The sequence below is a fragment of the Periplaneta americana genome, chromosome 13 (genome assembly GCF_040183065.1).
Source record: "Periplaneta americana isolate PAMFEO1 chromosome 13, P.americana_PAMFEO1_priV1, whole genome shotgun sequence".
Classification (NCBI taxonomy): Eukaryota; Metazoa; Arthropoda; class Insecta; order Blattodea; family Blattidae; genus Periplaneta; species Periplaneta americana.
The window spans coordinates 131,434,235-131,459,072 of record NC_091129.1 but is presented as its reverse complement, the minus strand read 5'-3'; the positions used below and the strand labels follow the sequence as shown (position 1 = coordinate 131,459,072).

The 24,838-nt window shown below is 36.2% G+C and overlaps 1 protein-coding gene across 1 annotated transcript in view; it reads left to right on the top strand.

The window, feature by feature from the left end:
• Positions 1-24,838, top strand: part of LOC138712446 (farnesol dehydrogenase-like) — a 105,819-nt gene that overhangs the window by 53,962 nt on the left and 27,019 nt on the right. Inside the window, exons 3-5 of the mRNA XM_069844270.1 lie at positions 10,131-10,299; positions 13,086-13,215; positions 20,781-20,919. Coding sequence (XP_069700371.1) covers positions 10,131-10,299; positions 13,086-13,215; positions 20,781-20,919 — 438 coding nt within the window. The remainder of the gene's footprint in view (positions 1-10,130; positions 10,300-13,085; positions 13,216-20,780; positions 20,920-24,838) is intronic.

Here is a 24,838-nt window from a genome sequence, read left to right as displayed (position 1 = left end):
GAGTGAGTGAGGTTATGCAGGAATGAATGAATGAATGAATGAATGAATGAATGAATGAATGTGCGGACGAATTATTGAATGAAGGAATAAATAAAGAAATAAATAAAAAATCAATAAACACAATAAATAGAGAATTAAATAAAGAAAGAAAAAATACAAATAATGAAATATTACCTTACTCTCTCCAGAAATATCCTTAACATTTGTGCCGTTTTCAAGGCGTTGAATAATATTTACTTTGTCAGAAATACTCAGATTTGAAAGTGTTTGTAGCACGATGCCGTACCGGTATGCGGAGATTTCGATTCTCGTCACAACAGACCACGTTGTATTGTTCTCTGCTTTCTTTAGGCTGGAGTCGGCCTGGTTGACTCCGTTGGTATAGCGCTGGCTTTCTATGCCCGAGGTACGGGTTCGATCCCGGGCCAGGTCGATGGCATTTAAGTCGCCGGCCCGGATGGCTCAAGCGGTAGGGGCACGACATGTCTCTATCGCTTGGTCCGAAGGGTTGTGGGTTCGAGTCCCGCCTCGGGCATGGGTGTTGTGTTTGTATTAGTGTAAGTACTGTAAAACAAAGGAAACAAGTGAAAAACGAAAATATAAAACAAAGATAACTTTGGTAAACGGCCTCTGGCCGGTCTAAATTAAAAAAAAAAAGTGAGCTTAAATGCAATAGGGTCATGTCTGTAGATTTACTGACATGTAAAAGAATTGGTGCGGGACAAAATTCCGGCACACCAGCGACGCTGATATAACCTCGGCAGTTGCAAGCGTCGTTAAATAAAACACAACATTTTTTTTTAACTTTTAGACTGTAATGCATTCTACTAAATCGACGGAGCAGTGTATTGTTTTCTGTCAGGAGGTTTCAGAAATCATATTAGTCTGTTTATTCACCGTGTAAGTTGCAGAAAGTTAGGCAAAACAGTAATCGCATCTCTGCCTATATGCCTCTCTTGCATATAGGACATACAATGGGCGTAAACGCAGGATCCATCCCGGTTAAAGCCCTCGTGAATTCAATCAATCAATCAATCAATCAATCTCTTTCAGGAGTCGATGGGAAGTCCCTGCATTTTTAGGTAGAAACACTGTCGCTGGACTCAAAAAGATAAAGGCATTTTTATATACTTATTCATACATGGTCCACATGGTTACTAAGGGAACAACAAAGTACAAACATAAGAGCGTCAACAAAGCAGTCAATTGTGTGCAGTACCAGGCTATGTCTTGCTCGCATTTCTCGCCTCCACATCCCGTGAGACAGAAGCTCCACTGTCACGACCATGGTGGAAACATAGTTACTATGTTTCCACCATGGTCACGACTACAATGAACTGAGAAGTCTCGTCAATTATTCGTGCGTTCTGTCGGGAATCACTTCATGTAAAGCGCTCAATACCCAACGCTGTACCCTGTCGTAGGGGGAAGTTTCGCGCACTACGTAATCAATGATCTACTGTTCATCTTCTTGGTATAAATATATAATTAAATTTTACCTACTATTGTTAAAATATTCCTGCGCTGTAACATCAACCGAAGCATTCCTTCATTCAATCGTAGTGTTCTACCCAAGGACGGGTCTTTCACTGCAAACCCAGCATTCTCCAATCTTTCCTATTCTTCGCCTTCCTCTTACAAGGAAGGTTCCAGGTGGTTGTCGCTGATATTTGAATGGGACAAGTTTATTTGTGTTTTAGAACACAAGGAAATAGGTACGGCGCGATTTGAGGTGCACTGGAGTATACAGGGTGATTCACGAGGATTTACTGCCCCTTACGGAGTTTATTTCCGAAGACATTCTGAGCAAAAAATGTCATATAAACATTTGTCCTAATCTCAATATTTTCAAAGTTACATGAACTTGGAGTTGTTAGAAAAATACCTTTTTTTATTTAGTTTTAAGGGTAGAAAAAATATTACAAATAGAGAATGAACTATTCAGAAGTGTAATTTCTTTAATTGGCTAGTGTTCTGAAGCTAAAAATGTGTTGTTGTTTTGCACAGATTTTATTTTTCAATTTTTAACTAAAAATGACATCATTTTTACACACTTATCACAAAAATTGTTACAAACCATAAAACTTTAGGAACTTATTCTTTACATCCTAATGTACAATCTTTAAGGATTTACAAGAGTGGCGTGATTTGTAACAATATTGTTGTGATAAATGCGTAAGAAAATGTAATTTTGTAGTTAAAAATCGAAAAAAAATCTGTACGCAGCAACTATGGAATTCACAACACATTTTTAGCTTCAGAATGCTACCTAAATAAAGAAATGATACTCGTGAATAGTTCATTCTTTATCTGTAATATTCTTTTACCCTTAAAACTCAAGAATAGTGGTATATTACAAACAACTTCAAATTAGTGTAATATGATGAAGTTATGCAATTTGTGTTCTTTTGTTTTGTACCTTTTCGGAAAAAATAATTTCAATTAATGCTCCGCCATAAATGTTGTAACTAAACCTTGTGCATCCCTCGTGTTTATCGTATGGCTCGTCCCCCCCCCACACGTTACCTGCACTTTGTTTACGTTCTCACTGTGCCTAAACGAGACGCTCTACTGTACAATAGTTGATATTTAGGAAGTAGTAGCTCTTCGTACGTTCGTAACAAGAACACAAAATTTCCTCAAGGATAGTTGGCTTCAGAATACTAGCTAAATAAAGAAATGATACTCGTGAATAATTCATTCTTTATCTGTAATATTCTTTTACCCTTAAAACTCAAGAATAGTGGTATATTACAAACAACTTCAAATTAGTGTAATATGATGAAGTTATGCAATTTGTGTTCTTTTGTTTTGTACCTTTTCGGAAAAAATAATTTCAAGTAATGCTCCGCCATAAATGTTGTAACTAAACCTTGTGCATCCCTCGTGTTTATCGTACGGCTCCCCCCACACGTTACCTGCACTTTGTTTACGTTCTCATTGTGCCTAAACGAGACGCTCTACTGTACATTAGTTGATATTTAGGAAATAGTAGCTCTTCGTACGTTCGTAACAAGAACACAAAATTTCCTCAAGGATAGTTGGCTAATGCTTATAAAATCTGGACAAAGCAGCGCAGACGAAAGTATCCCTTCCTTCCTCCTTAACTTCAACTTCACTCAAATAAATAATTATAATTATAATGTACCTACATGAAACTTCTTATGAAACATTAAGCAATATTTTTCATAACGATTAATCCTCAAAACATTAATATACCGCCATTTGATAGGGATTTATGTCGTTCATTTTCCTCATGAGAAATAAACCCACGCATAAATGATTCAGCCAAAGAAAGACACAGGTCTAAGAATTTCTAGGAATTGAGAAGATTTTCAGTATTCTGAAACAGCATTTCAAAGAGATTATAAAAATAAAATACAAGTCATATGATGATACGAACATGTATAACTTGTTACTTCCTACATTAAAAGCGACTTACCACAATCTTCATAACGTTCAGAAAGCAAATCCCTTTAGCAGAATATGGATTAATTTCGCTAATGAAGTGGAGAAGGCAGGAGCATAAAATAATATTATTCCAACAGTTTCTTTCACTACGTACGCAACCCTGAGGCATATCCGTTAAAATCCGTCTTATTCACGAAACTCAAAGCACATCGCCATATGAAATAACTAATCACCAGGACTCGAGATAGCTGACGAAATCTACCACGTGATGAAAAATGATTTCAAAATACATTTCTTCCATAGCTCCAGGGCACTGTTTTCGACTCTGGAAACAGTTGCTAGCGTTCGATAAATTATCCCAACTTTCATTAATGGCATTTCTCTGAAATCTATAGATAAAGTCCGCATATTTCTTTAATGGACTCCAAACATTAGGACTACTTCTTTAGATGCTTCTAATAAATGCAAGAGAGGATTATAAGGCTTATTTCAATATTTCACGACATAAAATGAGTAATTCTTGGTCTTAGGTTACGTATTATATGACGTTTGTACACTAATGGCGAAATGCATCAACCTCGGTTAAAAACGCAGTAATCATAGGTTACGAAACGACGGTTAAACAGTAACCGTGATTAAAATGTAATTTCTGCACACCATTCATAATCATCGATTACTTAAACATGGTTAGCTGAAACCTTATTCAATCATCATAAAGTCTATGATGGTACATTGTTTCTACAAAATTACTAAAGAAAAGCATTCATTCCAATGCAAAGATAATAGTCAACGTCTAAAAACGACTGCGCTTACTCCGTTTCACATCGAAACAAACGTGTCCTATATTTTCGCGTTGCATTTGTTTGCCTTTGGGCGCTGTTATGTTTGCGAATTGCATTTTTTTGTTTTTCAACCTCAACACATATTTCCCTGGTCGGTGTATTGGTCGAGGAACTCCGATAGTAGATATGACCACTTCGTTCCCCGGATTTTACACATATGGAGTGTTTTTATAGGAATTCGTTAAAGATCGAGTGTACCTAACACTCTTGTCTGCAAACGTTGCTGAGCTCAGAAACTGAATACTCGCAGCGGTTGCAGGGATGCTACGTCACTTAGGAGAAGGAATTAACTAGGGATGGGACGTCTGCCGCATTACCAATGGAAGTCACATCGAGCCATAACTATTATAAATTAAACCTGGAGTGTTCTGCTACATTCTGACACTTAAAAGCATTGAGTACGATCTTTGAATAAGTATTCATTCTCTTTCAAATTTGTTCACCCATTTTAAGATACACCCGTACTTACTGCGTGATGCTGATTTTAAATAAAGACCCATTTTTTTAGTAAATCATCTTATTTAATGTGCATCATTCATAGAAAACATGACTCGCAGGTACTGAATGTGGATAAAATTTCTGTAAGGATTTAACAAAAATTTAGTACATAGACATAATTCCAGATATTATTCGGCGTCAGGGATATTCTAACGTGTATTTTCGTGAAAATATCGAAATCGATTTCTTACAGTATTACAAAATCATCTTTATCTCTTCATACAATAAAAAAGTAAAACCATAACTTAACAGTTCCTCTTGATATCGTCTTGTTCTGATATCGAATGACTCAGCACATTATTCAAACATAATATAGTGTTAAAGTATCCTCAAGAAATTGATTGGGTTACTGGTTTCGAAGAAACTGCCTACTGAAGAATGCACTGGAAGAAATGGTGAACTGAGCAACGGTTAGCATGCCTGGCCGTGGAACGAGCGGGCCCAGGTGCAAATCCTGGTTGGGACAAGTTACCTGGTTGAGGTTTTTTCTGAGGTTTTCCCTCATCTCATTAAGAGCTAACGCTGGGTAACTTTCTGCGCTGGATCGTGGACTCATTTCGCCAGCATTATCACCTTCACCTCATTCAAACACTAGGTGATCATAGCAGTTGATAAAACGTTGTAAAGTAAACAAATAAAAAGTAAGAAGATATCAGATGACAGACGGCATTAAGATACTGTATATGCATCATATGCGGAGACTAAAAGAAAGAAACGATTGGAGAATGCTGAGTTTGAGTGAAAGGCCTGTCCTTGAGCAGAAAGCTATGAAATAAAAAGTATTCTCATTTTAGTAGAAGACAGGCTTGTGGTCAGTTCGAAATTTTTTACCATACTTCCTCTACTAACCCTCCAATACTCGCGCGGCGTACAGTTTTTGTAGTCCACTGTTCTTTATTTATTACGCCATCACATCTCCGCCTTCAATGCTGATTTTCTGTACTTCCTGTTACACTTTAGCCCTGATGTCTGGAATATTTGGATGTGATTCTGACTGTTTTCTACATAGTAATATAGCATTTTTAGAGTGGATTGCAATTTGTAATCCACGCGAGTGCTAACGTCAGTGCTTTTAACGGTCATAATATGAGAGCATATTTTCGATCTCTTTATTTATAATTCGATTTATTCCTATAAGCCGTTCATAAGAAATTTTATGAGTATTTTCTGTTGCTGCTGTGATTATTTTGTCCTGCAATGTAAATGGTTACGTGGACATATTTGATTATACAGAACATGATTTCTCATAGAAAGTGACATGTACTTGAACCATAGTGACAAATTTTAGGAGTAGAAAATTATAACTCTAAAGTGTACTTTATTTATTCATTCATAGTGTTCTGCCCAAGGGCAGGTTTTTCACTGCAAACCCAACATTCCCCAGTCTTTCCTATTTTTTGCCTTCCTCTTAGTCTCCTCATATGATCCATATATCTTAATGTCGTCTATCACTTGATATCTTTTTCTGCCTCGAACTCTTCTCCCGTTCACCATTCCTTCTAATGCATCCTTCAGTAGGTAGTTTCTTCTCAACCAGTGACCCAGCCAATTCCTTTTCTTCTTCCTGATCAGTTTTAGCATTAGTCTCTCTTCACCCACTCTTTCTAACACAGCTTCGTTTCTTATTCTCTCCGTCCATTTCACTCGCGCCATCCTTCTCCATATCCACATTTAAAATGCTTCTAATCATTTCTCTTCGCTTCTTCGAATGTCCATGTTTCTGCCCCATACAATGCTACACTCCACAGAAAGCACTTCACTATTCTCTTTCTTAGTTATTTCTCGAGAGGTCCGCAGAAGATGCTTCTTTTCTATTAAACGCTTCCTTTGCCATTACTATTCTCCTTTTGACTTCTTGGCAGTAGCAAAAGTAGTTTATAATAACTAACAATTAAGCCTATATAATAATAACAATATAGTTTTTAATTACATTGTTTGCATCATAACATCGCTCATATTTTACTGACATCACTGATTTATATATCAAAGTTCAAATAGAGTTACAGTGTTGTATCACAAACAGTAATAGAATCAGTAAAGTAATATTACTATTATACTTATAAGCTTCAAAATTACACATTCATATGTGTAAAAAATTTTGTGCGAGATCGTGCGTATTTGCTTGGTTTCCGCACAAAGCCATTCCGCGGAAAGTTTAAAATTCCACATTCAGTATTCCCAACCTAACACACATAACAATTTCCGTCTTCTTACCGCTTAAGTGACATATTGATTTTACTGCTTTAGGCTTTTAACATATTATTTTTAGAGACGTTCAATATAGTAACAATTATAAATTGGAAACTTACCACTGCAATTTCACCTAAATTGCACTGTTAATTATTGTTTTTAAATATTTGCAAAAATTAAGTAAACTCTACAACTCCACTAAACTTACTGCATTCGTGATGCAAGTAACATTAAGGATGCCGTGAAAAAATCAACAAGATTCCAGACTCATCATAGACTTGGGGAAAAAGAGACAGACGTATATCACGGCCTGCTGGAGTATAGTAAACACAGAAAACATTTTAAAGCAACAATGTTGAAGATAGATATTTTTGTTTTGCAAATTTTCCGTCATTGAACAGAAACCAAGATGGAGATTTCATTGCAACTAATTAGAAATTCCTCTTTCAGGTATGTAATAAACGATCTTCGCACAAAATAATGTACGATACACGAGCGGTATGTTTTCTTTCAATTCCCGGAAATTAAAAAAGCTCAACTACGTTTCGCTTTTTCAAACTTTACCTTGAACATGAAAACTTCAACATACCGCTCTTGTAACGCATATTACTAGTTTATTAAAAAAAAAAAAGGGAATGGATTACAAACATAATCCGCGCGAGTGCTGGCGTGACAGAAAATGGCACAAGCACTGAAGGGTTAAGAAAGCAAAAATGACAATTTATGAGGTGAGGTTACCGTAATTGAACTTCGGTCGCAATTTGTACTGTAAAAGCTGAAAACGATTTATATTCTGAACGACGAGCACCCCAGGAAGCCTGCAACCACTTCAATGAGCGATGAGAGAGGCTGAAAACAACAGCAGCACAGCGCTGCGGTGAGCCTTGAGAGATTTTCTGTTCTTGCGTTTCTATGGGAACCATCATATTAGTACAGTCTAGTATATACAGTCACAAAGCTCAATACGTAGTAAATATGCATCCATAGATAGTTGCTAACCACTAGGATCGCTAATATCGCCTCATTACAGACAATGCGAAGTAGTACCGGCACAGTCTAGTGTTTATAGCACCCTTACAACTCAAGCTTCGTAACTGTATATACTAAACTGTGATATTAGGATTGAAACTAAGTCACAGCGAGATATTTGGTAGGCGTATGATCGCTTCGTTAGTACATTCGGAATTCCAAATCAATCCAATCAATCAATTAATTAATGTGGGAGATAGGAGGGAAAATAAGCTAAAGTGTACACGAATCCGCATCATTGCGAAGGTTCTCGGGAAAGTTTGAAAGGTGGTGTTGGTAAACAAATTCTTTTTCTGTTTTATGACACATTAATGTTTGAAATTTTCTGTTTAATTTGATGTGTTCCACCTCAGCTCATCATTGTAGAAAATTACTAAATTGTACAACTGTAAAAATGGTAAAATATTCATGTTTAGGTGAGGAGTTTGGACTTTTTTCCATTGCTGGTTGTCACAATCAAAAATTAAGACACAACGTTTCGAAGGGTGGTTCTCCCTTCATCTTCAGGTGGAAGGAAGGAGAGAAGAGAAAAAACCTACTGTTGGGATGTAAAATATTGTAAAAATTTGTAAAAATTGTAATTGTAATATTGTAAAATGTTGACTTGTTCCTCATTTTGAAGCATCATTATTCATGTAAGATCTATGGAATATAATAAATGAATGAATGAATAACGTTAGTCGCTTACGAAAATGTAAATAATTTTTATTATTTGTTTCTAAACAAGCCATTTTTTTCGTCAGTACCTGTTTTCAGTTAATATTCCAAAATTCAGGAACTTTTCGCTGTAGAATGTCGTGATATGCCTTGAACTATGGTGAAAACTGCGCTGATTACGTTGACAGCATTTCTTTCTATGACGTTGCTTTTTATTCGGTATTCAAGGCAAGAGCAACTCATGAAAGTATCTGTAGGTGAATCCCGGAACCACATCCGCCATGACCTAGGCAACCTTAACTATTAAATATGATCAATGCAATGATGCTAATGAAGGCGAAACGAGTCCGAGGTCCAATGTCGAAAGTCACTCAGCAATTCTGCTTCAAGTGGTTGAAGGAAAACCTCGGAAAATATCCCAACCAGGATTTTAACCCAGGCCCGCTCGTTTCATGGTCAGGCAGGCAGGCTAACCGTTTCTCCAAAGCGGTTGATTTATAAAGGTTTAGAAGAGTTGTTTTGTTACAATTTTTAAAACTCCTTTTATTGTGCCACAAAATATTGTTTGGAATTTATTTAATTTACTGTGAACATCTCTGTTATCTGTATAAGACACTTCCTTGCAGCGCTCAAATTCCCTTGCAAGAACGCGTGATCGCGTACCTGTTCATTGTTTATCCTCCTCGCGTATCTGTTCATTATTTATTCTCCTCGGGTACATGCTCATTTTTTATTCTCCCATTTCCACCGTTTCTCAATGTCTTTCATTGTTCATTACTTAGGAATTTGCAGAATTCATTAATGTATTTCGTATGTACTGTGCCGCTTAAAATCGAAGTGGATTTGGGCAAAATAATTATCTTACACCAGTTTCGTAACTTATACAAGTTTTAAGGACCTGAAAACTACATTAGAATCATTTGAAGGGTTCAGAGCCATACTGGGCCAAGCGCCATTTATTAAAAGCGGAGAAAGCAAAGGTTAAAGTTAAATGAATGCCTTAATTTAATGAAGATTGACATATCATTTAGTTTTAATGTGTATACTTTATATTACTTGCTATATGTTTCCATTGAATTACGGTAATAACTTCATTTTAACCCTTGTTTTCTACGGTTTTAGTAAATGGCGCTTGCCCACTATGGTTCTGAACCCTTCATTTACAAGTCCCTGATTCCACTAGACGGAGAGGCATTAAATATAAAACTTTGATCAGGAAATGGCGGCAGATAGTTATTATTTTCATTCTTCTCTTCAGCAATAGTGTTAAATGTCGTGATTGTACGCAAAGATTCTACTCTTCCCTACCCTTAACCTTCACATTTTTTTTACATTCATTCAAGCTTGGACTCGCGAAACTGGAAAGCCACTGCACACATGACAACTTAAGACGGTTCAGTTGTAGTGGACAGTATTATTATTTATGACTTAGACGCTGGGGAACTTGTTCCCGCTAGTTGCTATGGAAACCGGAATTTCATTAACCTGTTTCTCTTTTCGAAGGCTCTGAAGGAAGAACTTAAGGGATCGCCCGGAACCCTGTACAGCTACAAGGCCGACGTATCGAAGGAAGACGAAGTGACGGCTGCTTTCCGCTGGATTAAGGACAACTTGGGAGGAGTCGACGTTCTCATCAACAACGCTGGCATCGTGGGAAAAAGTACACTCCATGGTACACGACGTGTTGCATGCTCGTCGTTATTTTATAGTGTAACCACAGTCTACTATATACAGTCACGAAGCTTGAGTTTTGAGGGTGCTAGAAACAATAGACTGTGACGGTTCTATTTTGCATTGCCTGTAATGAGGCGATATTAGCGATCCTAGTGGTGAGCAACTACCTAATGTTTGCATATTTACTACGTACTGAGCTTCGCGACTGTATATACTAGATTGTGGTGTAACCTCTGACTCCTAGAGTATACAATGTTTCCCGAATTGTTCGATTTACTTCTCAGTTTTGTTGCTTTTGCGAATCTCACGTCTCCAAACCCTACTTTCCTTCAAAAGAATGGTTGATTTAAATGTTAGAATGAAGTACAAAATGTTACATTAATTCAATATGAGTATCGATTGAGTGGCTCTGAAACTCTGTTCAGTAGTATTTCAAAACCACTCGTTTTTTATTCCAGTTTTTTTGTGCATTTGTTTATTACTTCTTTTTGAATCACGATGTATATGCGCGTATGAGTGGTAAGGAGACCACCTCCATACGGAGTTTAGGAATTACAATCGCCGTACGTACTTATTCCTTATATTCGATATGTTTTGTACTGTCTTAGGCAGAGATCTCCTACAATCTTGACAACAACACCAAGGAACCCTTTATTTGTGAATGTTCAGTACTGGTTGAAAATACGAAGTCATCTACGACAGACATTAGATCTTTTTATCATTACCTATGTCCTCAATTTTAGCAATTTTGTACCAAACTGTACACTCGAAAGTAATAGGTTCCTTGTGTCATATTCTTAGCATTCCAAAATGCCGAATCTTATTGAAGGGTTCAGAACCATAGGGGGCCAAGCGCCATTTACTAAAACCGTATAAAACAAGGATTAAAATGAAGTTATTACCATAATTCAATGGAAACACATAACAAGTAATATAAAGTATACACATTAAAACTAAATGATATGTCAATCTTCATTAAACTATGGTATTCACTTAACTTTAACCCTTGCTTTCTCCGTTTTTAATAAATTGCGCTTGGCCCACTATGGCTCTGAACCCTACAGATCGAAAGGAACGATAGGATACACTTACATGAATAGAAAACCTACATTACGTTTTGTCATTGAAAATGCACGATTCATTAGAAAATTAAGTTGGAATTTTCAACAGTCTGGCAACATCGCCGCTAACACACTGTTCTTTCTTCTCGTAATACAAATGTAAGAGGTCAGCGAACTCAGGTCTGTATCCCTAAGTGAACATCTTCCTCTCTCACTACAACGTTACAATCTGTTCACATCGTTCAGTGGCTTGAAATTGGTGGTTTATTTATTAAATTTACACGAAAACGGTCCAGGCTAGGGAAATACACCAGAGGAATAAATTATTCTTTATTAGATTTTCTATCGATATGGATAAAAATCACGATCCTATTTGCGATAGTTACCGAATAAGAGTGTGTTAAACATTTGGGGAGAAATTTTTTTTTCTGCGAAAACTACCGGTATGAATTTTCCACCAATATGATATTACACTTTTTTTTACATACAATATGAGCTATTTGCTTTGAAAATCAGCAGGGTTATTTCACTTCCTCGCTGTATAGGCTACATTATATTGCTATATCTGGCTAGTGTATCCTGGATTGTAGATTCTATTAATTTTCTTTAAACAACAATTATTAGTATAAAACCAGTGAATATTTTTCTGTTAGGAATAAAATTACAGGAAACAGAACGAACAACCATTCCTTAACAGACGGATATACAGAGCGTTCGTCTACGGGTGGGGCCAGGAAAGTGGCATGTGCTGGTACGCCGCTTTGTGCGCGTAGTTGTTAAGAAACGCTCGACAGTCAAGGTCGACAAGTTATTAAGTTAACAGCCAGCTGTAGCAGTGTTAACACGTGCAGTGCAGTTTCTTGACACAGTTGCTTAAATATTAAGAGTGTGTAAAATTTGTTAACAATGCAAAACGCAAAATTCACGCTTAAACAGAGAGTTTTTATGATGTATGATGCATATATGTGAAAAGAGAGTCATGTCGAGAGGTGCGTAGGCAATTTGAAGTGAAATATCCGGGTACTTCAATTCCGGGTAGAGAAACTGTTAGACGTCTTGTTAACAAACCAAGGACAACAGGATCGCTAAATCCTGCAATTCCTACGCGAAATCCAAGAGTATTGAAAGAAGAAGAAACTAGTGAAATCAGTACATCATTTACACGCTCTCCTAAAAAAAAAAAAAAAATCTGTAAGACGTGTTTCACAGGAAGTTTGTGTTTCAGAAACATCAGTCTTTACTAATGCTAAACTTTTTAATATATTAAAACTCTACAGAGTGAGTATCGTGCATGAATTACGGCCTATAGACGATGAAAAATGAGTTCAGTTTTATGATTGGATTTTACAAGTATTGTGGACGGTATTGTGAATTCTCATTTAATAATTCACTTCCAACATCGCCTATAATAAGGTTAGTATTACGTAGAAAAATTCTTATATGCATGCTATTGGTATAGAAAGCGGAAGCTTACGGATAGACGATTCCCGCAAGCGACACTGCAGGCAGGCCGCTTTCCTGGCGAATGTCTGTACTTGATAGCCTATCCCTACTTCTCTGCCAGGAATGTAATCAGAATATGCTGATTTTGTATCTGTATACATCATATTTGAATCACATTAGAAAGCAGATACAGATTGTAATATATTTTCACAAGTAAACTTGCTATGTGAGCATAGATAGTTGGAAATGAAGCTGAATGAGCTTCACGCTTGGTTTTCAGATGGGCCTGTATCAGCCTGGAGAGCTGTCCTTGACCTGAACGTCCTCGGTCTCAGCATGTGCACCAAGGAGGCCCTCAAGTCCATGGAGGAGCGTGGGGTGGACGATGGACACATTATACATATCAGCAGGTAAAACAGAATCAAAGAATTCATCCTTACAGGACATTGTTAACCGAACGACAATAGCTTCGCTCCTCTACATCAGTAACCTCTGTTAAAATAATTGTGATGAATAGAAATTAAAATTCAAATGCATGCAGAAAATGCTATGAATGGTATCCTGAAGACTTCCGTTTCTCTTATAATAATTTTGTAAGTTTCTTATTTGCAATCATCCATAAATTTTTCTCTTTATTCTGCCATCATTTTACAGTTTTATACTAATTGCGAGAACTTGAATATTAGTAATTCATCATTAATAACATCATTGTATAGAGCACATCTAGGTCAAAAAGCATGGGTAGACATAACGGCTCGGTTAGAGAAGTCAACGCATTATGGTAGGAACGATCATGATTTTAAAATCAAATGTAGGAAACAGAAAACGGATGTAGATATATTCTCATTTTTAAATAGAACTATAAATGACTGGAATGACCTACCTGCAACGGTCTTTGAGGGTTGCCCTTTAAGGAGATTCAAGAATAACTTAAAACGTTGTGTATAAAGTGTAAATTAAAATTAAGGTGAAATTTATTTTTTAAGACGACATATATTTATTTAGCCTGACGAGTTTCTCTCTTGGTTTGAATTGTAAATTATTTAAAAATAGCTTGTAAGAGGGTTTTAGACTAGAAATGTTTAGTTTAAATTTAGTTCTGTTTATAAGTATCAGTAAGGATGTAATTGTTTGTCTTATTTGAACTGTTGTATCAGTGAAGCGTGGTGAGTTAGTGAAGTTATGGTTTTACAGTGCAGTGAATAGTTCCGATCAGTGATAAATAGTGTCAGTGAAATGTGTTCTATAGTGTCAGTGAAATGTGTTCTAAAGTGTCAGTGAAATGTGTTCTAAAGTGTCAGTGAAATGTGTTCTATAGTGTCAGTGAAATGTGTTCTAAAGTGTCAGTGAAATGTGTTCTAAAGTGTCAGTGAAATGTGTTCTATAGTGTCAGTGAAATGTGTTCTAAAGTGTCAGTGAAATGTGTTCTATAGTGTCAGTGAAATGTGTTCTAAAGTGTCAGTGAAATGTGTCATAGTGCCAGTACAGCGAGTGAGATGACAGTAAAGTGAAAGATTATTATCAGTACCAATGTGAAACTTATGTAGGGCCTATATATATGTAGGTTGTAATGCAAAACTAGGTTCACTTATTAATTAGGTTATTTTATGTATTATTATTAATTGTAATTATTGTGTATAATTGTATTGTGTATGGTTAAATGTATTGTGTATTGTAATTTTATTTTGTTTTGTTTATATTGTGTCTACTACTGCCACCGGGTACTTGCCCACTTGCAGTGTAAATAAATAAATACATACATATAAAGCCAGTTGTATAGACTAATATTTACTGACAGAGTCGTTGCCTATGGTACGCCTTAGGAAGCTGATCTACGCTACACCTGCGATGAGATCAAATGCTGGGATGTCACTGGTGAACCGGAGCTGTGGAGAAAATCTCTTTTATATGGACTTACAGACTTGTGCAATACTAGTTATAAATTGGGGATAGGCCAGGAATCCAGCCTGGATCCACAAGATTATAAGACCAACGCTCTAGTCACTACACCACCGTGACGGCTAGTTTTAAAAATATTTAATTCGTTATTTTATCATCCACGAAATGGGAGTATGAAAACAATTAATAATAAATGAGTTCAAATGTTAATTTTAAATGGCAATTTTCTGCAGAATTGCTCGTACATTCTAACTTATGTTCAGTGTAACGCTAGTTTTTAGATTTAGAAACTCTTAACCCATGAATAAATTAACACTCCAGACAATGCGACCTCTTCATACATTGAAACTTTCCGTCATGGTCATGTTTCTGAACAATATAATCGCTCCTCAAGGGAGCTAAGCCTCATTAACAATGCAAACTTAATGTGAAATTAATGTTGAAGTTAAAGCTAGGAGCCACATCATTAAATATAACGACTCACAATACGTTTACGTAGATGTTGTCCTAATGATGTAAAGTTAAAAGAAGTGTGGTAGCTCCAAGCGTTATGTTTTAAGTTTATATGGAAAAGAAGAATTATTCAGCCAATCACAAGACAGAAGTGATGCAATAATGGAAGATCGACAATAGAATCGAAGACCAGGATAAACCTCGCTTTTGGAGGTGCAAGGAACAAATAGCACAGCAAAATCAGCTTGCTAAATTAGAACTACCTCTCATATTCCATGACACGGAATATAATTATGTAAACAAAATTGCCAAGATAACATCTCACAATCGATCTGTTGCCAAATTTGATTCCATTAGGCGACAATATTGTTCAAGAAGATTTTATGGAGATAGTGTTACTTCCAATACCGAAGAAAAATAATAATTTATAATAATAATAATAATAATAATAATAATAATAATAATAATAATAATTTATTTATTTAATCTGGCAGAGCTAAGGCCAGTAGGCCTTCTCAGGCCAGAATTAATGTAACGAAATCAGGACTATCAGTCTGATATCACAAGCGACGAAGATTCTCCTGCGAATACTGAATCGAAGTTTATATTCTAAGATGAAAGAACAGTTGGAAGAAGAGCAGTTTATCTTCAGGAAGGGAAAAGATGGGAGGGATGCAATCGGACTGCTACGAACAATCTGCAAAAGATACCTGGAGAAGAATAAAGAAGTGTATATAGTATTTGTAAACATAGAAAAGGCGTTTGACAGAGTGGATTGGAAAAACTGATGGGGATCATAAAGAAAATTGGTGTAGATTGGAAAGAGAGAAGTCAAAGTCAGGATAGGAGAGGAAATGTCAGAAGCAAGCGAGAGGAAGAGAAGTACGTCAATTTGTATTATAAAGTGGCTGAAGGAAGAATAATGCTGAAACTGATCAGGAAGAAAAAAAGGAATTGTTTGGGTCACTGGTTGAGAAGAAACTGCCTACTGAAGGATGCACTGAAAGGAATGGTGAACAGGAGGAGTTCGGGGCAGAAGAAGATATCAGATGATAGACGGACATATATATGATTTATGGATCATATATGGAGACTGAGAGGAAGACAGAAAATAGGAGACTGGAAAGTGCTGGGTTTGCAGTGAAAGACCTGCTCTTGGGCAGAACGCAAATGAAGAGTCCACTGCAAGAATGATGGATGTCACTTTCTTGTCGAAAATGAACCAAGACTGTCAACACATAGCTTAAGACATATAGAATGTTCATAGAGAGTTATATGACATTAACACTTATAGTCATTGTCCAGTAATGATCGGAAAATCACAGTTAAGCTTTGAGCGCTAAGCATTTCAAACTTTCAATTGCTTCTCCTGCAAAATGTATTCCAAATTATATCCATCATTCTTGCAGTGGACTCTTCAAATGTAAAAACAAAATAATGTATTTGAAGAGTCCACTGCAAGAATGATGGATGTCATTTGGAATACATTTTGCAGGAGAAGCAATTGAAAGTTTGAAATGCTTAGCGGTCAAAGCTTAACTGTGATTTTCCGATCATTACTGGACAATGACTATCATATAACTCTCTATGTACATTCTCTATGTCTTACGCTATGCATTGACAGTCTTGGTTCATTTTCGACAAGAAAGTGACATCCATCATTCTTGCAGTGGACTCTTAATTTATTAACCGTTTCTTACACCAAAGGCAAATTCATATGAAGAAAATTTTTACGAGAATAAGTGATGTACTTGTGTTGTTCCACCGTCACGCTAGGGAATCTTTGACAAATGTCTCTCGCGCCAATCCATGATTACATGACCACGTATAGGCACTACCAAAGTAATGGCTACCTTCTGGACCAACTGGAGAGCTGAGTTCCCTTTTCTATTCCACATTCCCTGTAACAGCTATACCTCAAACGTCCTACAATGTGTGGGTGCTCCCACAATATCATACTTTCTTAGCCTTTCACAACGGTGGACTGTTTGTATAACCCCTGACATACTCAATATCGGAAGTAATTTTCCATTTTTACAAAGAAAAGAAGATTAATTTTGTTTGTGAATGTCAATAAGACAGTCGGTTGTTCGTATCATATTCTGGGCAAGAAGGTTATGATAGCAATGATTTTGTATTATATGCCACCGCTTGTTTACACACGCCGATAAGATATATATACTCCTACACTGTGTTCTATCGTGATATCATGCGTCAATATCAGTTTAATTTGACTTATGTCATAACAGGGGAACTTTGTCAACAGATATTACAGGTGGTTACAAGGAATATACTATAGCCTAGTCTTCCTCAACCATCCTTTCTAATAACGTTCTGATAACTAATTCAAAAGAGAGATTCATGGAATGAAAAGACTGTGAAAAAGCTGAGAATAAAATGTTGTGGGCAAAAGAATAACAGAACATGTTTACAGTTTTGATTACTTATTTATTCTTTCATAAACAGGGATTAATTATGTTACCGCTTCGAAAAATAAAACGATGAAGGCTACAAAGTTATTTGGAAGAATAGAATAAGAACAGCATGCAGCAAATAAACTTGTAGGACAGAGGATTTCTGGATTGCAACCTCTGGAAGAATGTGTATTATTTGGTTGAGGAAATATCGGAATAGCACGGAAATATACTTACGAAACGAAATTCAATATTAGCAAAAATAAAATAATAAACTAAGTGTAGGCTAAGTATAACAAGTTCTGCTACAAATGTAGAGAAAGATACAGAAATAAGAGGGCTTTTATGTGAATATCATCCAAACTATAGTGATCTTTCAGTCAAGCGAAGTTATGTGTTTTTATGTTTAACAAGGAAATGCAAACTCTATATACATAGAATGTCTTCATTGAGGACATTGTTCTTTCCACTTCAGTTTTCATTGCCGTATGTGCTGGACAGTTGAAGCCATTTGTAATTCTTTGAAAATATCTTCGTTTCTTTGATGATCATGTAAGGATTATATAGAAGTTCTCGTCATGAACTTCAGTTCTGCTGTTTTTTTAGTCTCTTTTCGTCTGATGGTACAAGCTTCATTTCCATATGCAAGAACAGTAAACCTTATGTCTAGCTACATATGAGATAGCTTAAAATCCTGATTAATTATATTCATAACCTTAATCAATTTATACATTCTGATTGCCATGTCTTCATCCACGAATGAGAGAAAGTAGCCAAGATAATTAAAAGAGCTGAACTTTCTATTAAATTGTCATCTGTATAATCATATTTTCCTCTAAATTGGTCGCTTCCCTTAAAATGTTACTTTTTTTTTAATTGGTTGAAATTTTCGTATCAAATCGTGAAGAAATGTTTTCTAAATTCTGTATAGTACGGTGGAGATCAGATTTTGTTCTAGCAATAATGACCTGATCGTCTGTAAACAATAAAGTATCAAGATGTGTATTTCTGTCATAGTAGGCTACCTTCAGCATAATAATTTTGTATTCAAAATTGAAAGATGTAGTTCATGTAAATAACGAAAAAAAAGTGGATAAAGTCTACAACCTTATCGTACTTCTTGATTGATGGCAACTAATGCTGATAATCTGTCATCTATTTTTATAGCAATTCGTTTGTGGTTGTAAATATTATAAATTTCATCATTTAAATGATTATATATATTGATACTGAGCAAAATTGCTATAAGTTCCTTCATGTTAACTTTGTCAAAAGCTTTTATAAAATCAATAAATATCAAATTTATTTCAATATTATAGTCTCTATGTTTTTAACTTATATTTTTAATGTGGTATAATAATTTTATTGTCACAGCAAGATCTTTACCGTCGTTTTGATCGCATCATATATCAATATTTCACTTCTGTTCTCTTTACGAATATTCCTCATGCACAATAATAACTAAGGGGGAATTAAGATAGCCATGCAACATCTGTCATAAGTCAAACAAGTTCCACAATATTTTAGTTACTATAACCGAAGCGGTTTAGTAAAGTATTATGCTACACAACCAATCAAATTCTGGGGAAAAAATTGCACACGGAAAAGGTGGAGAAATACTTTGCGTAAGCGGTATGAAGTGCCATATATTTGGAACGAGGGGCGATTAAAGTCTAGTAATTTAATCGCATTTGCAAATCTGGGAAGTTAGCAACCCGATAACCACATGTGGCCATCCGACCGACTAACGCAGCTTTCACACTCGATGAGGCCATGTTCACCACGACTGCTCGCTTCGCTGCCGTGTAGCGGCATTAAAGATAGCACACCTCATGTCGACAAAATTATTGTTTAATCTACACTCTGGCACAAACGGCAAAGAGTTGATTATTGACTATTCTTATAACTTGTTAACCACTTTAGATTCTACTACAGTGTCTGGGACGAATAAGCGGAGTGGTTGAAATCCTGGCTATGAGTTATATGTGATATTCTGAAAGAAGCCTGTTTTCATATCGAATAAATATTAAGGACTCCTCTTGTTAGAAATGATTCACGAGGAAAGGTCCAAAATTTAGGATACGATACCTTAGGCCATTTTGAGTGAAAAAGTTCATACGAGCATAGGTCCGTTTTCGAACGATGGCGGAGCTAGGTGCATTTTTTTGGTAAAACGTCTCGTCCCAATGTGAATCAGACGTTACCATATGCTGCTGACGTGAGACAAGGTCACCGATGAATGACGTAACATTGGACTCTTATTGTGAGCGATGTAGGCAAGAGAAAAGAAACAAACCGGGTGGTGGGGCATTACAAATGTCACAACAAATACGCTATCACTTATCGGTTCACAGCAGTTCAGTCAGCTACCTACAGTACAGTAGTTATACAGGTACAGTTATCGGAAGTGTTAAGTTGTGTTTTTCAAGATGCCTTATAAATTTTCGACTGCAGAATACGCCGATATTGTGTATGTTTATGGTTTGTGCGATGGAAGTTCCTTGCGTGCGGTCGCTGAATACGAACGACGCTTTCCGAACAGAAAGGTACCATATTGAAGAGTATTTACTGTCTATGGGGTTGGATGAAAGACTTGGTATAGCAAAGGAACTGGGAAACGAGAGAGGCGCTAATCGATCGTATTTTTGATGCGGTATAAAGACAGCCACATGCAACTCTCCCGAGCGATGAGCGCGATTCACGCCCGAGCGCAACAGTGCATTGAAGCAGAAGGAGGTACCTTTGAAAATGTGCGAAAACATCGACCCCCCGACTTCTAGAATATTAGGTATATATGAATTCGTGAATATAAACTTTAAATTTGTCAGAAGTTTTTGTGAAATCAAAGAGCCATATCTCCGTAACCGTTCGAAAACGGACCTATATTCATATGAACTTTTTCTCTCAGAATGACTTCAGAATTCACATCCCAAATTTTTTACCCTTCCTCGTGAATCACCCTCTATATTATGCTTCTTGTTTAGTTCCGACATTAGAAAAAAATTTTTCCTCTCCATATACAGTGAGGTCGGCCCACATCTTTGTAACTTACAGGCTTGCAGGGTACGAGTTGTATCGCTAGCCGATGTTCTTCAATTATTAATATATGTTCATATCAGCTGAACTTTTTATGTTATACTTTTCCTGCTATACGAAATACTATAATTACATAATTTCTATACTCTTCACATGGTTCTTGTGTGTTGCAGTATCAACGGCCACGGTGTGCCACAGCACAGTCTGGAGTACGGCCTCATGATGTACACCGCTACCAAGAACGCGGTGCAGGCGCTCACCGAGGGTCTTCGCCGAGAGCTGGTGCAGCGCAAATCCAAAATCAGAGTCTCTGTAAGTTACTTCGTGACATGGCATGGATGGCAGTTGTAGTGTGTGACAATCTGACGTGAACTTATACTATTCATACCTTCAAATTTTTACACCGACGTTAAAATTCAATAAATACTAACTGGTGTCCTTTCTTTAAGGCACAGGGTTCCTTAAAATTTGCCATGAATTTATGACACGGGTCTTCAAATTTCAGCTATCAATTAATTATAATTACAATTAATAATTATTGACGGAAGACATGCTACAGATATTTTGTGCGAGATCGTGCGTATTTCTTGGTTTCCGCACAAAACCAATCCGCGGAAAGTCTAAAATTCCACATTCAGTATTCCCAACCTAACACACATAACAATTTCCCTCTTCTTACCGCTTAAGTGACATATTGATTTTACTGCTTTAGGCTTTTAACATATTATTTTTAGAGATGTTCAATATAGTAATAATTATAAATTGGAAACTTACCACTGCAATTTCACCTAAATTGCACTGTTAATTATTGTTTTTAAATATTTGCAAAATTTAAGTAAACTCTACAACTCCACTAAAGTTACTGCATTCGTGATGCAAATAACATTAAGGAAGCAGTGAAAAAATCAACCAGATTCCAGACTCATCATAGACTGGGGGGGGGGGGGAAGACAGACGTATATCACGGCCTGCTGGAGTATAGTAAACACAGAAAACATTTTAAAGCAACAATGGTGAAGATAGATATTTTTGTTTTGCAAATTTGCCGTCATTGAACAGAAAGCAAGATGGAGATTTCATTGCAACTAATTAGAAATTCCTCTTTCAGGTATGTAATAAACGATCTTCGCACAAAATAATGTACGATACACAAGCGGTATGTTTTCTTTCAATTCTCGGAAATTAAAAATCTCAACTACGTTTCCCTTTTTCAAACTTTTCCTCGAACATGAAAACTTCAACATACCGCTCTTGTAACGCATATTACTATTTCGCACCAAGAGCGCTTATTATTAAACATTAGATTTTTAGTATTTCACCTATAGTTGAAGCAAATATTCCACTCTGCACTCAATATAGACTACACACAATAAAGTCCTTTATTACTTTATAAATCAATGTTTCCACATGATATTAGTATCGGTCTTTTTTTTTTTAATACAGAGTGATCCGTTTGTGAAGACATAAAATAAAAATCGTGGTAAAATGACAACTGTTGCCATTTATTGTTAAATAATTTGTACAGTAGTGGCAAAAATAAACCGGACCGACCCTTGTAGCTGATTTCAGAGCCTTGTTCACTCAGAGCACGATAGACTGGTAACTAAGACTTTCGTGGTTCGAATTCTGCCTAGGGAGGAAACTTTTTTTTGTTCCTTATTCAGATTTATTCCCAATACTTTTCGCTTGCAGCGATATTTTACTACTTAATTAACTTACCATTCCCAGAACTTGAATTTTACGAGCAATCGAAAAGTCTGAAGACTGAAATGAGACTTTATTAGTCTGATATAACTATTATATTATATACTATTAATATTATTAATATAAAAACTAAATAAAAATGTAGGCATAACATTTGAAAATTGAATTCATACACGTGAAAATATACAATGTGGAAGGTAACCTCTGCACCAACATGAAACTGGTAATAGATCATGAGGAGAGATTTGAAAAATATAAATATGTTTTTTCTCTAACATTCATCGTTTAAGAGGAAATCGTCATGTTTCTATGAAAGATTTGGCAACATCACGGGTGCTGCAATAACTCTAAGCAAGCTCAGCTTGTACTCCTTACCTTCCCCTTCCCCTCTGCTGTACTCAGTCGGTACCACGCGACGTGCGCTGCGTTGCAACATTTATTCCAACAATTTTCGCTGTTATTCAAATTCTTGGTTAAACGGTTCAATTTGCAATTTCCTATCTGCTTGTATTGCAATCAGCTATTTCTCTCGGGCCACTGTAGTAGCCTAATAGAACGCTGCAAACATTGGACAAATGCTATTTTTTTTTGCCTGTTTAACGATGCTTCATGGAAGGAAAGAGTAATAAAAGTTTTATTGTATTTAACACGTAGAATCACATCTTAAATTTTGGTCCAGAGGTTACTATCCTCTCTGTATTCGAATTACGGGTACATAGATATTCACATGTTTCATTTATTCAATGCTGAAGCTTTAAGTCTCTCTTGTCTCTAATTTGGGGGATGGCTTCTACTACTTGCACAGACCGATTCACACGCACTTAAGAAGCTTATATCTGTGGTATTTTAGTAAAGGGAGATAAGTCATGAAAATGAGTTCGGAGATAAACGAAAATTAAACTTGGAACCCTTATTACAAATAATTTTCTACACAAATAAAACACATCAACTGCTTGTATTCTTTGATTTTTGCACACCCACTTGTATAATTTAACTTGTGTGTTCATCTGGGGAACAAAATTCCACCTGGAAATAAAAATGACTTATACCCTTTACCCGAACACCACAGATATGTCGAGTAATTTTCAGTAAAATAAATCTGATGTAAAAGTGCAATGGATTCGAATAAATACTGTCTTACGTCATTAAAACCTTTAGAAGAAGTAATAATTGCGTTAATTAGGAAACAAAGCAATACAGAATATAAGAATAAATACATATTTACAAAAGTATTTTGTCTTTGTAATACAATAGATGCTAACGGCATAGAACGCTAGAGACTCTTTCTTCCCCGTAGCTGCACAACAGTTTTGCATATTTTAGCTTAGAAAGGAAAGTCTAGTATTATTTCTTGTACATCATCAACATTTAAGCTTCAATTTGTGACTGAATGGCATGTTTATTTCTGTGTAATACAATGTTTAAGGGACATTTCCAAGAACTTATCCTTCTGCTTCAATGAAACTCTCTTTTCGACTTTGAAACGTAATATAAGTTTAGATTTCATTTTGACATCGGAAGAAAAGGTACATTCGAATACAACAAACCATTCTGAATTGGTTTAAGACGTTCGGGAAACAGTCTCTGCTATCGACATGAAGCTCCCGGAGTGTAATCGAAGAGCGTACAGCAAATACTCCAGGAATTGCACAAAGAGTAAGTTACGTTGCAGCGAAGTCCCGCTTACATCCCTAGTTTCATCGGAGAGAAGATCTCAGATTTTACTCAATGATTTACATTTCCAGTCTTTTAAATTCAAATACTGTACTACAAGCATTATTTCTTTATATCTTTACAGTTTTACAGAACTTTCTTACAACTTAAAGACAAAAGTATACAATTTCTGATTTATCAGATTTCTACAGACAATGTATATGCATCAATAAGCAAAATCTAAATAATGATTAATAAAAAATTATCGCCTGCTGCATGTGGAATAAAAAGTTCAGAATTACTACAAAAGAAATAAAAATGTTCGAAACTTTATAAATCCAAAATCATTAATGTTATCAGGCGTCAGTTTACACTGCTTTATAAAGCAATCCTTCAAGTTTCTTTGGGTACTCACAAATGTTCAATATATGCTCTTTGTACCACACAGCACACAGTAAAGCGATAATTTAATTTATCCAAATTCTAGTATAACATACTTGTATCGACACTTGCCACAGCTCTCGCATTACGTTATTTCAACTCACCCCAATCATTAGGAAGTGAGGAGAGGTAAACTTGTCTTTCACAAGTCCCCAAAGAAGAAAACCGTACGGTTTGAGATCGGGATTCCTTGGTGGCCAGCGTGCGAGCGGTTGTTGTCTGTTGCATAGTCAATCCAGCGCTGTGAAAGTATACCGTCCGGATGATTTTTCAGTTTTTAACACCACGGTGCCAGTGGACCAGTGCTTCACCCTGTTGGAAGGTGACCCCCCCCCCCGTTAATAGTTCAACGTAACAGCGCAAAATACATGTCGACATCACAGACAGTTTTTATTTTATACAAAACTCAAAGTATCTATTTCTTTTGTAGTAA